Here is a 16436-nt window from a genome sequence, read left to right as displayed (position 1 = left end):
AGTTCAGCTCCTTAGTCCATGTTTGATCGAGGGTTGTAATGAGGTCAGAAGCTGAGTGGCCCTGACGGAACCCAAACTGAGCATTGGTGAGCAGGTTATTGCTAAGCATGTGCCGCTTGATAGCACTGTTGATGACCCCTTCCATCACTTTACTGCTCATGGAGAGCAGACTGATGGGGCGGTAATTGGCTGGGTTGGATTTGTCCTGCTTTTTGTGTACAGGGCATACCTGGGCAATTTTCCACATTGCTGGGTAGATGCCAGCATTGTAGCTGTACTGGGATAGCTTGGCTAGGGGCGCAGCAAGTTCTGGTGTGAAATTAACCCCTGTCTATTCCAAGTAACGCAGGCAGTAGTCCAACTTCATGCTGCCTGCAAATGATAGTGGTGTCAGCTCAGCCCTAAATGCACTGTTGATAGGCTGTGTGGCTCAGTGGGGGACTCAAGTTCGTGCGATGCAAATACCACTTGGAGCTCTTAAAGGGGAAGTGCATTCTGGCTGCAGCAGGTGCTGGAAGTTGTAGAAGAGTGAAGATGATGCCGCGTGGCAATGAACGGACTCCTGAATTTTCTGATGGAACAGGCGAGGCCCAGATACAGAAGGTGGACAGGAGGAAGGGGGTCCTGTATCCACAGGCCCAGGGAACCCTCCAGACAAGCTTTAAGAAGGGAAGGGAGCAGATAGCCACTGAACAGACAGCTTCACCCAGAGGACCTGGATGCAGTACTCAAAGAGGTTTAATGACCTCACACAAAGGGTCAAGGTCAGTGAAAGTATCTTCAAATGCCTTATCCATACAAATGAACAACAAGCCTCACACACTGTTCCATTCAGCATAGCTGCTTCACTCATCTGCTAATATTCTCTATGCACAACTCATAGATTTCACATACATGAACTTCATGTTCATAGCTTCATCTCACCCACTTATCCCAGCTGCAAGCTTTACACCCTCATCCCACCTTGTGCACACTGTTATAGGACAAGGTGGCACTTTACTGGATGCAGCAGCAGCTAACTGGCTGAGGCACAGCTGCATGACCTTACTCCCATGAAAGAGATGGTGGTCACCATAATTGGAGTAGCCAACACGGAGGCCGTGGCCAGCTGCAGGGCTGAGACTATAGAAGTTTATGGTACGTTTTGACCTAACCATCCCACTTGCCCTCATACCACAGTTTCTTCTGATATACAAGCATATATTTCTTACTTTCCACTTCCTGCACCCCATCCACTCACGATAACATTCCCCTTGTGCCGTTCTCCTTTCAAATAACCAAGAACCGTCACATGGCCAGGGAGTGGTGCTAAAACCTGAAGGCCAAGAGGAGCTAGACACTGAAGAAGAAATATTGGGCTGAATAATATGGTCACCTGCTGACGGTGGGTTGCGCACCTGGAATTTAGCAGTGTTCCGATGTCCAGGCCTGCCATCAGAGCATGCCCAACAATACATTAATTGCCACCAATTAGCGGCAAAGGCAGGTTTCAGACCGTCATCCTGCTCAATGAGTGCTGGAGGGCAGGATGTCCATTCTCTGAGGCTGCAGATCGTGACCCAGAAGAAGGCCATGGCCAGCACTTTAAGGGACCCCCTGGCATGGGAAAGTGTCAGGTGATCCATCAGATAATCAATTGAGCAGATCTACTATATAGAGAGAAGATTTGTGTAATTTCCACTCTGGCCAGCTAAGTAAATTTAAATTTGAGCTAATCTCTGCAAACCATGTCAATCTTCATAGGTGGCAAAGATTTTAAAAATCAGCAATTCTCCACCTTTTGGCATTGAGGCGTTCTACATTTATTACATGTTTCCGTGTATTGACGTCTCTGCCATCAGAGAGAGGAGAGAGGCGTTCGAGAAGGGGCAAAGTTGCCCACAGATTCAGTGAGGCTGCACTTGGTGCCCTCCTGCGTGCAGTGTATGATCAATGTGACCAGCTCATGCCAAGCACTGGCAAGAGGAGGAAGCCCAGCCAGGAACATGCTGCGTGGGAGGAGGTGGCCGAAGAGGTCAACAATATTGGTGTGGTAAGGAGGACTTAGCCCCAGTGCCACAAAAGCCTCAGTGACCTCATGAGGTCAGCCAGAGCAAGTCTGGCATCAGTATGAGCAATCTTGGTCCAGATACAGATCTCGCTAACAAACGCAGGAGGTATTTGAGGCTAGCTGCTCATCAAAAGTAGCATGGTTCCACAAGGACACAGCTGTCCATTACCATGTCATTGTGCATTTCAAGCAATGGTCTAGCAGTGGATGGCAGGATCACCTTGATGTACGAGCATAAGCTTCAGGCTGACACACACTGATCTGATAATGGGTTGAATGCACACCGTATGATAGTTTGAAATTTTTGATGAAATCTCTGTGTCAAATCTTTGCAGGAGAAGTGAGCCCACAACAGTCACAAGGAAGCCCATACTGGCAGGGGTCTACCCAACCTGGAAGCCCTGGCTCCTAATGAGGACCAAGTGCTGGCCCTGCTTGAACCCTACTTGTCCAGGAGTACAGGCAGTGGCAAAATCGGAGAAAGGCCTGGTTCTGAACAGATGGCCAAAGTATCAGACCAGTTGATAAGGGGGGATGGCTAGTGGTGGTTTAATATAGGTTAGGAATTATAGAATGCTTCTGGTGAATAGACTTCACACACTGGCACCTTAACAAGCTTCATGTTCTTAAGCTTCAGATCAGCAATCAAGGGTTCATGGTGTCTGCAGCATTTAATCACTTGTGTTGGAGCATGAAATGGTTGATGTGCATTGTGTGATAGGGCTGTTGTGTCAAGTCATCAGATACTCAACTACCCGCTTACTGATTTCTGTCTGTTACAGGAGAAGCCTCTTCAGCGCAAGCTGCACCAGAAGCCATCCAGCATCTTCCCTCCAAGGAGGAGGAACCCTTGGAGGATGCAGTGTCACATCTTCTCTTTACACCCAGCACCATCGCAGATATTGGTACTTCGGCAGGGTTTTGCGTGTTGGACAAGGGTCATGCGCACACTGGTGATGGCATTTTGCATTCACACGTGCAGCTGCCAGAGAGAGAGGTGGAGCAGGCTCGGGCAGTTGGAGGAGTGTCCAGGGTGTTCAAGAGATTGTTTCCGACTTGGATGATGAGCCTCTGATTCATAAGGTCCTGGATTCAAGTCCAGGGCTCAAGAGTAAAAATCTTTGCTGATATTCCACTACAAAGGGAGCGCTGCACTGCCAGAGGTGCTGTCTTTCAGGTGAGATGCTAAACTGAGGCCCCATCTGCCTGCTTAGGTGAATGCAAAAAATCCCATCGCACTATGAGTTGGTGATCTTGTCCTGCCAAGAGATGCCAAGGCTACTTCTGAGGGAGGAAGGTGGAAACTGTTTGGCTTTTTCTCCTGCTAGCATATATTGTCAGCTGTTGACACTGACAACTAGGAGACAGTTGCTGATGGCCGTGACATCTGGAAGCTGACTGTTTGGAAGGGAATTGGAAGAGGTGAGCAGAAACAAAAAGCTAAGAAGTGGGTCCAGAGAAGGGTCCAGTGAATAATGCACCTTCTCAGCCCATTGTTTTTCTCAGCAGCGAATGCAGCAGCGAATACAGCAGACTGCCATGCCTAAGTGGGACTCCTGAGCCACACCAGGTGATGTTTAACATAGGGAAAAATTCTCCCCCCCTTGGGGGGGTTGTGCGGGGGTGGGCAGGAACCCAATCAGCGCCCCTGATCAGGGACGTGCCGCCATTTTGTGTGTGGGCGCCAATTAAGGCCCGCCCACCGTGACACACGCCCGGAAGCGCTGAGCACTCCCTTTGCGGGCGGGGAGGATTCCCTGAGTGGTTTTCTGCACTCTTTTGCACATGCGCACGAAAGAGCGCAGAAATCTCCCTGAGGCACGGGGGAGATCCGTTTGACATGTGTGAGTTTAAATGAAGGGAGGAAAAAACTTTTGAAATATGTCCCTTCATTTAACACTGTCACATGAGCTAGGACATGTCAAATAATTAATTAAAATTTTTTATTACATTTTAAAACACTTCATGAAACCTAATCTCACCCGTGGATGAGGTTTCATGAAAAATGCGAAGGCTGCCTGGGCTCTTCGCCTGCCCACCAACCTTAAGGTTAGACGGGCAGCTCACTTAATTGAGTTAATGACTATTTAAATGGCCTTAATAGGCCTTTGACAGTTTGGCGGGCACGCAGCCAGCCGCCGAACTGACAATCTAAATGACGCGCGGTGACGTCAGGACACACGCCTGACGTCACCGCATGTCATTTTACGCGTCGGCGACCGGGCCCCGCCCCTGCTCACCAACTGGAGAATTCTGCCCATAGAGTTGATCACTATGGTGCAAACCATCAACTTACCAGATAGAAGGCTGTCACCACCATGGTACTCTTTCAAAGGAAAGTAGGCGAGTTATCCCTGGTGCCCTGGCCAATATTTATCTCTCAATTATATCACAAGAAAAGAGATTATTTGGTCACTAATATATTGCTGTTTGTGGGAGCTTGTTGCACGCATTTTGGCTGCCACGTTTCCTGCATGACTACACATCAAAAAGTGCTTCGATAGTTGTAAAGCTCTTTGAAACGTTAGATCATCCTGAAAAGTGCTATATAAATGCATTCTTTAAAGATATCTAAAATGTGTTAAAAGCAAAAAACTGCGGATGCTGGAAATCCAAAACAAAAACAAAAATACCTGGAAAAACTCAGCAGGTCTGACAGCATCTGCGGAGAGGAATACAGTTAACGTTTCGAGTCCATATAACTCTTCATCAGAACTAAGGAAAAATAGAAAAGAGGTGAAATATAAGCTGGTTTAAGGTGGGGTGGGACAGGGAGAGCTGGATAGAGGGCCAGTGATAAGTGGATATTGCCAAAAGTTGTCATAGACAAAAGGACAAAGAGGTGTTGATGGTGGTGATATTAGCGAAGAAATGTGCTAATGGGGACATTAAAGGGTAGAAAGCAGGACGAGCAAGGTTCAGATAGCCCTAGTTGGGGTGGGGTGGGGGGAAGGGATCGAAATAGGCTAAAAGGTAGAGATAAAACAGTGGATGGAAATACATTTAAAAATAATGGAAATAGGTGGGAAAAGAAAATATATAAATTATTGGAAAAAGGGGGATTGGAAAGGGGGTGGGGACGGAGGAGAGAGTTCATGATCTAAAGTTGTTGAACTCAATATTCAGTCCGGAAGGCTGTAAAGTGCCTAGTCGGAAGATGAGGTGCTGATCCTCTAGTTTGCGTTGAGCTTCACTGGAACATTGCAGCAGGCCAAGGACAGACATGTGGGCATGAGAGCAGGGTGGAGTGTTGAAATGGCAAGCGACAGGGAGGTCTGGGTCATGCTGCCGGACAGATCGAAGGTGTTCCGCAAAGCAGTCACCCAGTCTGCATTTGGTCTCTCCAATGTAGAGGAAACCGCTTTGGGAGCAGCGAATGCAGTAGACTAAATTAAGGGAAGTGCAAGTGAAATGCTGCTTCATTTGAAAGGAGTGTTTGGGCCCTTGGACGGTGAGGAGGGGGGAAGCAAAGGGGCAGGTGTTGCACCTTCTGCGGTTGCATGGGAAGGTGCTGTGGGAGGGGGTTGAGGTGTAGGGGGTGATGGAAGAATGGACCAGGGTGTCCCGGAGGGAACAATCCCTGCGGAATGCCACTGTGGGGGTGAAGGGAAGATGTTTTTGGCGGTGGCATCATGCTGGAGTTGGCGGAAATGGCAGAAGATGATCCTTTGAATGCAGAGGCTGGTGGAATGATAAGTGAGGACAAGGGGGAACCCTATCAAATGTGCTGTTGGGATATTGACTATGGTAAAAAGGCTGCATTTATTACTACCCCTATTTGTCTTAAGAAGGTGGTTGGCATTTTTCTTATAATGACGCTGCTCCCACTATGGTGTTCGATAGTAAATTCCAGGGTTTTGATCCAGCAACAATGAAAGAATGATGATATTTGTCCAAGTCAGGATGGTTGTGACTATGAGTGAAACTTGGAAGTAATGTTGTTCCTATAACATTGCTGTAATTGTCATTCCTAATGGCACAGGTCAGGGGGAGAGAAGAGCTGCCAATTTCATGAGCTGCTGTAGTGCATCCAATAGATAATACATTCTGCAGCCTTAATTGTACTAGTGACCGAAAGGGTGGACATTGAGTCTGAAGGCAGGATCTCCAATCAAAGATATTGCCCCATCCAAAATGGTGTTGAGCTTCTTAAAAGGTTGTTCCACATTTATCCACCCAGGCCAGCGCTAAGTATCTCATCACAGTCTTGACTTGAGTCTCGAAGACGGTGAAAGGCTTTGAAAGATCAGAGATGAAGCACACAGTATCGAGCCTCTGCACTACTCTTGTAGTCATGGCATTTACATAGCTGGTTCAGTTAAGCTTCTAGTCAGGCAAGTGGTGCTTGGTAATGGTCTAAGTAAGCTTTTTGGTGTTTATTTTTGGAGATGGTCATTGTCTGGTACTTACGTGGTGCAAATTTAACTTGCTACTTGCCACCCCACCTTCTAAACCGTGATAGGGGAATTTCCATTGGGTTTTTCTCTTGCCTGCTGTTAAGTGTGGCTGAAGATCTGTGAAAAACCCAGTGAAATTCCTAAATCACGTAGTGAAAATTATAAAACTGTACAAATGATACAGTACTACAGTAAGGAAAATTTGTAATTTCTTTAAAAGGTCTGTAGAATCTGCAATTGTTTTAAGAATGTTTGAAAAGTATTTTTAAAGAGTTTTCATAAGTAGTGTAGGAATCAATTGTAATTTTCTTGGTTAGTGAGCAATGCTGACAACCTTTGACCTAGAAGCAACAGGAGGAAAGTTAAGAAAGAAGCCGTCTGGCTGATAGACACAAAGGAGAGCTGCAGAAACAAAGGAGAGCTGGAGCTGAGGAGCTGGAGGGTGAAGGCACAGGTGCAGACACAAAAAGGAAGCAGACAGAGACAGAAAAAGGAACACAGAGGATTCTTGCGAGGAGAAGAAACAAATCACTCTCAGGAAGAGGTAAATTTTAATGTTGGGCAGAAAATGAGACAGGAGCTCTTGGAGGTATTGTGTGAGCTAGCTAAAAGGGTCTAAAACATGGAAAGCTATGTGAATAGCTTGGAGATATGGCTGGGTGTTCTCTCAAAAGTGGCCGAACCTTGAACCAGTGTGTTATTGCATGGTCATTTGAAAAAGAACTCTGAAAAATTACACCATCAGGACTGTAATGATAGGAAGGAGAGAGGGTTTGTAGAAGTGTGCCTTGCTGATAATAATTGTACCCGTGAAACTTGAAGGCGAAAATTGTTGTCAGGTAGGAGTCCTGACCTACCATGGGTAAGTAAAGAACAGCATATTATGGAGCTGTGTAGCTATGTAATGCCACATTTGTGCAGAGAGTGATGCGGGTGCCTGTTGTTGTATCAGACGTAGCTTTGTTGTGTTGACTATTTAAAGTGAAATTTATCTATTTATTTGAAGTATCATTTGCCTGTTAATTCAGGTTTAACGTGTTGGTTCTGATATGTGTTAAAATTACCAAAAGTGGCACCTTTCTTCATTGAGGGTCATTCAGCAAGTTTGGTTATTTTAGTTTATGGTTTCCCTATAGGGATCGTAACACAAATAAAGATCTTCAGCTAACCTCATTCTTCTTTCCAAAATGCAAATTGCACAGTTCGCTTCAGGAACATGGATTTATATACTGCCTTTTGCATAGTAAAATGTCCCTAGACACTTCACAGGAGCAATTATCAAACAAAATTCAACACTGAGGCATGTGAAGATATCAGATGGGGAAGAAGTAAATTTGAAGGAATGTGTTAAAGCAGCAGAGAGAGGGTAGAGAGGTGGAGAGATATAGGGCTGGATCTTCATGGAGTTGGGGAGGCTCTGTGGAGGTGAAAAGATGGTGGCCGGGGCCTGATTGGGGGATTCCCAAATCCATTTCTGGTGCTCCCAATTTTCACCAGTGTCAGTTAATGGTGTAGGCTGATGCGGGCACTCCTTACCTGGTCATCTCCATAGTGGGAAAGGCATTGCCTAGTCCCCTGAAATTTTCATGGAGTAGGGCCAGCTTTTAAAGGACTCATGGTTCATGGCTCCTCAGAGGTGTTGTGAACCATAGCCTGGCTGAGGGAACCTTTTGAAAAGGTAAGCTCAACAGGTCTTATACATGTGTCCCCATGCCAAGCTGTAGCTCTCTGCCCCGCTCCCCCCATGATAAGCTATGGTAATTCAATGTCCATTTGCCACTATACATTCTGTACAGAGCCAATGAATGCTAATATACCAATAAGATGTGTGAAAAATCTTTTTTAAAAAGTAATTTATTCATAAATTTCTACTTTCTAAGAAAAAACTTTCACTACAGCCCTATAAAAGTGTAAATCATCCAGATCCATGAAGTATCGAAAGCAGAAACTGCAAGCACTTGAAACTACTTTAACTAGTGTAACTAAACATTATGCAATTTACAAAATAGATCACAGAGCAAGAACTGTCAATCAAGTAATGCTTTTCCTCGGGTGCAGCTGTTTCAACAGACTAATGGATGTCTATATTCTCAGCCAAGCCTCATTTTGCATTCCTGGCTGAAGGGGTGGGTAGAGGAGCATAGCTTGGCTTGGAGGTGTGAGGGGCCATGCGGGTGTTTGGATGGGGGTCATGGGTTGGCACAGATGAGGCATGGGGAATGTGGGGGCAGTAAGGGGGTATGAGGGCTGAGGGCAAGATGGCTATTCTTTATTTTGCTGTCATTATCACATCTGGGACGAAGTCTCAGAGGACCAAGTTGGACATTTTAACTTGACATTTGGCAGCCCTTTGGCTGCCTCCAAACTCTTTCAGAGGTCATTGGGTTTGAATCCAGTTAGCACCCGCACCCACCCCAGAACAAAAATCCTGTTTTTGCTGGCACTTTCACCCAAGGTGGATGGGCTGAGTCAGGAAATTTCCTGATTCCCACTACCTACCTCTAGGATGAAACTCCAGCCCATAGGGAGGGAATTCCAGAGTGGGAATGCACAAGCGGCCAGAATGAGAGGAGTGCAGAAATCTCAGAGGCTTGTAAGATCACATGTGGTTCAGTATCATATTTTGTTTTATAATGCTCCTTTGAAACCCCTTGGGAGGTTTTATTACATTAAAGGTACTATATAAATATAAGTTTATGGATCCAGTTGGAAACAAGGATGAAAATGTTAAAATCAAGGTGTTACTGGATTCAGTGCCTCTTGGCTGTGCCAGATTTAATCTCTGCACCACGGTGTCCATGCTTTCAGCTGCCTAGACCCGAGGATCTGGAATTCTCTCCAAAACCCTCTCCACCTTCTCCCTTTTTATCCCCCTCCAAGACACCCCTCAAACCTTACCTCTTTTGACAAAGCTTTTGTTCAGTTGTTCTAATATCTTATGTGGCTTAGTGTCAAATTTGGTTTGATAGCACTCCTGTGCCATGCCTCGGGGTGTTTTGCTATGTTAAAAGCGCTCCATAAATGCAAGTAGTTGTTGTTGAGATATGCACGGTTGGGGCATAAAACAAATACCCATGTAAAAGCTTGAGGAAATTTGGACACTTATGAGTCATGCAGATAATTAAACCTCAATGGCTTACATCCATTCACCAATCCCTGCCCTTGAACACATTGCAGCTCATTATAACAACACTACCCGCAAACCCCTTCCCCTCACCCCCTCCTCCCACAAGGTTAAGAGCCATTGACAAATTTCCTGTAATTACCTTGGTTTGCACTCAGTTCAAAATGCCCAGAATTTTAGGTGCAGCAAAAAAGAAAAGCTTTTTATGGTAATTTTTCAAACAATTGAAAAAAAATGATCATCAGATATGTATAATGCACTGTTTCTTTGAAAACTTTCATATGGCATCAGTGTGAGCAAAATTACAAAGTTGGGAAGCTTGCCTTTACATTTTCTCAAAGTGACTGTGTATGAATGATGGCTTCCAATTTTAACTTTCATTCTTAAAGATGAAATATATAGTGCAAGTTCCACATTTTCCTTGATCTCTGGTTATTCATGATGATTTCTGTTGTTTTTTTGCTGATTGTTACCTTCCCATGAAAATTAATAAGATTGGCAGGAAATTTCGATGTAAACTTCTGTCAACAAAAATGGCGTGGAGATAAATTTTGGTTACACCCCCACAAGATATTTTCAGCTAAATTGTTCAATATATCACCAGCATTTACTTAAACGTGAAATATGCTGCATCAGTTGTGGCTCAGTTGGCAGTGCCCTGGCCTCTGAGTCACAAGGTTTTGGGTTTACATCACACTCGGGGGTTTGAGCACAAAAATCAAAAGAGACACTCCAGTGCAGTACTGTCGGAGGTGCTGTCTTTCAGATGAAACCTTAAACTTCAGCCCCATCTGCCTGCTTGGGTGGATGCAAAAGATCCTATGGAATTATGTCCTGGCCAATTTTTTTCCCCTCAATGAAGATCACAAAAACAGATTATCTGGTCATTATCACAATGCTGTTTGTGGAAGTTTGCTGAACATAAACTGACTGCCACGTTTCCTATATCACAACAATTTCAACAATTTCCTAATTGGCAGTAAAGCATTTTGAAATGTCTGGTGGTCATGAAAAGTGCTATATAAATATAAGTCTTTCATTTTTATATAAAACAACTATAAGAATTGAAACAAATACACTAGAAGGAATTTCATATGTTCCCAGATATGTTCCCATTTACAATTACCAAATTATTCAGCAATTTATTTCATTAACACAGTGGATTTATACAATACTTAGACATTTGAAAGCTATTAATGGGTACATAAACATTAATTGCCCCCGTAATGGAATGAAGAACAATATTGGTGTAGCTGTCCTCAAACAAAAATCGTTCTCCAGTTTTATTTTTCCTCAAATAATTGGACCAAGAATACCAGTTATAGAAGTCAGAAGGATAGTGGCTTGGGAAATTGAACTATCACACTGTTGCAGTAGGTTTTGAGAGTAAGATTAAGAAATATTGTTGGACAGAGCTTAGTGAGTTTCATTCGGATTATAGGACATTTATGCTGGGACTGATTGATGGTGGAGCCATTCCTCAACATTAACATCCTTAATCTGAAGAGCTCCAAAATGAACTGAAAATTAAAAAGAAAGATTGAGCATCTTTGATGTAACAATCATGGCTTTGCTGTTCCCTCCTCTCCCAGTTAATTTACATTTGTTTTCTTTTCATTGTCTGGTCATCGTATATTTTCCTTCTTTCCAACACTGATTTAACTTGCACTTGGGGCTGAGGGATCATTAGGAAAGTTCCCACAAGCCCTTGAGTGATTCACTAAAGTCATAGTACTGTGCTTTAAATTAAACAGAAAAGGCCCATTATTTATTATGTGCCTTGTAGCCTCACATGAATTATAGTGAAACTAAATCTTGTACTTACTATCTGCAGTGAAGCGGAACCATAAGCACCTGAAGTGCGCTGGTGACAAATAGCTGCTTGATTTGTTTGTTGGAAACATTGCTTCCTAATTTCAGCAGAGGAATACCTACAATAAAAAAGGATCATCATATTAAAACTTTAGATGTAGACAATGGCAGAAGTCTTACATGATTAAAGTATTGTGCCATTAATAATTTCTTTTCTGTTACAGATCAATGGCAGGTTCAGGGACCTAGTGTCCTGTCTCTAACAGCTTAGAAAACTCGCTTATCTCTCCTTAGGTTACTTTTTGTATGTTGACAGGCAAAGAAACTCCACAACTATTCCCAACATTCAAACTAGTTTCTAAGTACCTATTTCGACCACATGAGGACTTAGCTGTAAAGAAAGCAGTGTTGAATAAAACATATGGGTCCCAATATTAAACACAGGCAGGTGGATAACAGTTACATGTGGCGTGTAAAATAGCTACTGCCCAAAAGCTATACTAACCAAAAATGACATCAAAGTCACAAGCATGACAAGCCACTGTGTACAAAGGTATTTATCAAAACATTCCTCTTTTCATAAAAAAATTTGTATGCACTATCATTTGCAAGTCAATCAATATACATAGTCCTTAAAGAACATTATCACGCATGAACAAAAAGCTATTTGTTCTTTCTTGTCGAACTCACATTGAAAGACATGGGATTATGCCCTGGAGGTACTACAGAAGAAGCCCTGGGGTTCCCCTGGAAGTCTCCATGCAAGGACTGCACAGCATATTGCCCGGGAAGTTTAAACTTCCGATGGGCAATTACCCTGCACCTGGAACCATCCAAAACTCTGATTTATATAGAAGACTTTGAATAGTTCCAACTCTCTTTGCAGAATAGTTACCCAGGAAAAGTCAGAAGGGTTAAAACCACTTCTAGCTCCTGGGTAGCTATACTAGTGACGGCCCCCCAGCTGCTCGCCCTACACATCCCCCCCCAACCCCCACCCCCCTACCCCCTCCCCCACCCCACCTCACCCTCACCAATTTTGCTTTTGAGACTGGAAGAATTTCCAATTCACTCCTAAATACCCCTTCATCTTCAAAGAAGCAAGTACTGGAATGTTTGAAGCCATAATGACTCACCCAGCAGTTGAGGCCTGTACAAAGTTACAGACTGAAATTTTAATAATTTTCTGCTTTTCACAACTGCTGGCTCTCTTACAGCTATGGAAATCCACTCAATCCCAGCTGCACACTTCTGATACCATGTTCCATGTGATGTATAAAAATGACTCCTGCCCAAAGCCTCAATTTACATAAAATGGCATCAGAGATCACACGAGTATGACAAGTCACGGTGTACTAAGGTATTTAACCAAACAAGCAAATTCACCCACCTCCACAGAAATAAGACTATTTTAACTTTAGTTTGAATCTCATTTAAATCCCACACACAGCCTGGAGGCTGTCAGCCAACAGAAAAGTAACCTGGGTAATTCTTAACTGCTCATTCATCTGGTCACCAGGCCAGGAAGGTTAAAATTTCCTCCACAGTCCCTTTGTGCAATGCGTCAGAGTCCTACAGACCAGAAATGTTAGGGGCTGAGTTCATGGAATATTCTATTATCACCAGCGGTGAGGAGCAAGGAGAGTTGCCCGGCATTTTAGTTCCTTATCACTATATCCAGGGGCCATTCTGGAAATGATGTGAGGTATGGGCATTCTCAAGCAGAGCTACTGTTAAATAGCTTGCCAACATTCATTGTTCAGATTCTCACATGATGATAGGTTACCTGGGTAATGTATTTTAAGACCTTCCTCCTCTCGGTCAGGAGTTACTAATGGGGGTTGGGGGTTGTAATTGGGATATCAAGGGTCTGCAATAAGGTCCACATCATTTGCAAAAGCTTCACTCACTGCATTCAGTCCATCTCCTCCCTTGCGACAGTGACACAGCTTTAACTTGGTCTTCTAGCCGCAATGCACTGCTGAAGCCAAGCCACATGGTAGGACCAGCCTGACTTGCAGTTCCCTAGCTTATTCATTCTTTACTGACTACCTACCTACCCTAGCTCTAGTGTTGGAAAGGGAAGCAGTTTTGCTGGGGCATCAACAGCATCGCACCTGCTGTTCTGATGAAAGGTCATGACCTAAAACATTTATTCTGTTTCTCTCTCCACAAATGCTGCCAGAAATGCTGAGTGTTTCCAGCATTTTCTGCTTTTAATCCATGCTAATATGTTACCCCTGACACCATGAGCTCTTATTTTGTGCAGTAACCTTTGATGTGGCACCTTGTCAAATGCCTTCTGGAAATCCAAGTACACCACATCCACATCCTTTATCCACTTTGCTTGTTACTTCCTCAAAGAACTCCAATAAATTAGTTAAACATAATTTCCCTTTCACAAAATCATGTTTCTTTGCATGATCCCATTATGGTTTTCTAAGTACTCTGCTATAGCCTCCTTAATAATGGATTCTAACAATTTCTCTATGACAGATATTAGGCTTAATGGCCTATAGTTTCCCACTTTATGTCTCCCATTTCCTTTCAAAAATTCCTTTCCAAAAATGGGGACATTGTAATTACTTTTCAGTCTTTCTTTCTAATCCTCCAAGTGAGTTCTTCCGTTTGTTAAGAAAGCAACCAAGGCTTCTGTTCTGTTCACAACCAGAAAAAGCCATTTCTGCCAATCACCTATCAAGAATCTTGTGGAAAAAGGCACTGACTATTAGAAAAGCAGCTGGTGTGAAGCCTCACCAAAAAAGATGGGCAATTAAAATTAAAACATACTCTGGTAGCCTGTACTACCATTCACATGCTAATTGATTGGAAAGGAATTTACAGCTTCCCAACTGTTCTTTATCTATTTTTTAAAAAAAAGCTTGTTAGGTTTGCTCCAGGGCCTACCACTGTGTGTATCTGAGTACATGCCCTGGAACCTGCTTTCCTCAACTTCACTACATGTTTCACTGAGAAATAGAACCAATACAACCTGAGGCAAGTGTACATGTGACATTAAAATCGTTATCTCACCTTTCCTCCCCATCTGTTATTTCTCTTCTCTTTTTACTTGCTTGTCTTTTTCTTATCCTTTGTTCCCCCCACCAACCTTCCTTTCTTCCTCCTCTTGTTTTCTGTTTTTGTCTCTATAGCCCATGGGTGTAATGCCTTAATCAGTTTACTCTTATAGCAGGGCTCGTCTAGAATTCAGGACTAGCAAGAATCCAATATTAAATCTCCTGGTCCTGGTTAACACAATATTTCTGGAATGGTGCATTCACCATTTTTTCCTCAACATCTGTCTTCACAAAAGAGGATGAGGTAATGTTGCAGTAGAGGAAGAGGGAATAGAGATATTAGTTTGGATAAAAATAGACGGAAAGGAGGTGCTAAATAGGTTGGAATCACTCATAGAATCATAGAGGTCTACAGCACAGAAAAAGGCCCTTCAGCCAATGTGTCTGCGCCGGTCATACAAGCGCCTAACTATTCTAATCCCATTTTCAAGCACTAGGCCCATAGCCTTGTATGTCATGGCTTTGCAAGTGCACATCCAAATACTACTTAAATGTTATGAGGGTATCTGCCTCTACCACCCTTTCAGGCAGTGATTTCCAGATTCCCACCACCCTCTGGGTGAAAACATTTTTCCTCACATCCCCTCTAAACCTCCTGCCCCTCACCTTAAATCTATGCACCCTGGTTATTGATCCCTCCACCAAGGGGAAAAGTTCCTTCCTGTCTACCCTATCTATGCCCTTCATAATTTTATACACCTCAATCATGTCCCCATCAATCTCCTCTGCTCCAGGGAAGATAACCCCAGTCTATCCAATCTCTCCTCATAACTAAAACTCTCCAGCCCAGGCAACATTCTGGTAAATCTCCTCTGCACTCTCTCTAGTGCAATCACATCCTTCCTATAACGCAGATTCCAGAACTGCACGCAATACCCTAGCTGTGGCCTAACCAGCGTTTTATACAGTTCCAGCATAACCTCCCTGCTCTTATATTCTATGCCTCAACTAATAAAGGCAAGTATCCCATATGCCTTCTTAACCACCTTATTTACCTGTCCTGCTACCTTAAGGGACCGGTGGACATGCACACCAAGGTCGCTCTAATCCTCGGTTCTTCCCAGGGTCCTACAATTCATCGTGTATTCCCATGCCTTGTTTGCCCTGCCCAAGTGCATCACCTCACACTTATCTGGATTAAATTCCATTTGCCACTGATCAGCCCGTCTTTATCCTCCTGTAATCTATGGCTGTCCTCCTCACTATTTACCACCACACCAATTTTCGTGTCATCCGCAAACTTACTGATCAACCCTCCTATATTCAAGTCTAAATCATTTATATATATCACAAACAGCAAGGGACCCAATGCTGATCCCTGTGGAACCCCACTGGACACAGGTATCCAGTCATAAAAACACCCCTCAACCATCACCCTCTGCTTCCTGCCACTCAGCCAATCCTGGATCCAATTTGCCAAATTGCCTTGGATCCCAAGGATTCTTACCTTTGTTATCAGTCTCCCATTTGGGACCTTATCAAAAGCCTTGCTGAAGTCCAAGTAGACGACGTCAAATGCATTGCCCTCATCCACACACCTGGTCACCTCTTCGAAAAATTCAATTAAATTGGTCAGACGTTACCTTCCCTTAACAAAACCATGCTGACTGTCCTTGATTAATCTCCAAGTGTAGATTAATTCTGTCCCTCAGAATTGCTTCCAATAATTTCCCACCACTGAGGTTAGAAGTCAAAGTTAATAAATCACCCATTCCAAATGGGTTGTGCCTAATTTGCTGAGGGGAACGAGGGTGAAGCCCAGCCACAGTCTTTCAAGCCTCAAGCTAAATACTGTGATGCTGACACTCAGACAAAGAGTCATCGGCTTCTCTCTCTCTCTCTACACAGATGCTGGCAGATCTGACATTTTAGGGAATTTTTTTGTTTCTCTTTCAACCCTCTTTGGATATGGGATTGCTGCCAAAGGATAGTGCTACATCCCTATTTAAAAGATGAAAAGAGATAAACCAGCTAAC

General features: G+C 43.7%; 1 protein-coding gene across 5 annotated transcripts in view; it reads right to left on the bottom strand.

Moving 5' to 3' along the window:
• The window catches only part of dock8 (dedicator of cytokinesis 8), a 320640-nt gene that overhangs the window by 244124 nt on the left and 60080 nt on the right, over positions 1-16436 (bottom strand). For 4 of the 5 annotated variants that reach the window (XM_078569065.1, XM_078569081.1, XM_078569074.1 and 1 more), the window contains exon 2: positions 11397-11502. The exons of the other annotated variant lie outside the window; for it this stretch is intronic. In XM_078569065.1, coding sequence (XP_078425191.1) covers positions 11397-11502 — 106 coding nt within the window. The remainder of the gene's footprint in view (positions 1-11396; positions 11503-16436) is intronic. 5 annotated transcript variants of the gene reach the window in all.

This window comes from Cetorhinus maximus, chromosome 2 (genome assembly GCF_964194155.1).
Source record: "Cetorhinus maximus chromosome 2, sCetMax3.hap1.1, whole genome shotgun sequence".
NCBI classification, from domain to species: domain Eukaryota; kingdom Metazoa; phylum Chordata; class Chondrichthyes; order Lamniformes; family Cetorhinidae; genus Cetorhinus; species Cetorhinus maximus.
Note: the sequence above shows the minus strand (reverse complement) of the source record. Positions and strands in the feature narration are given on the sequence as shown.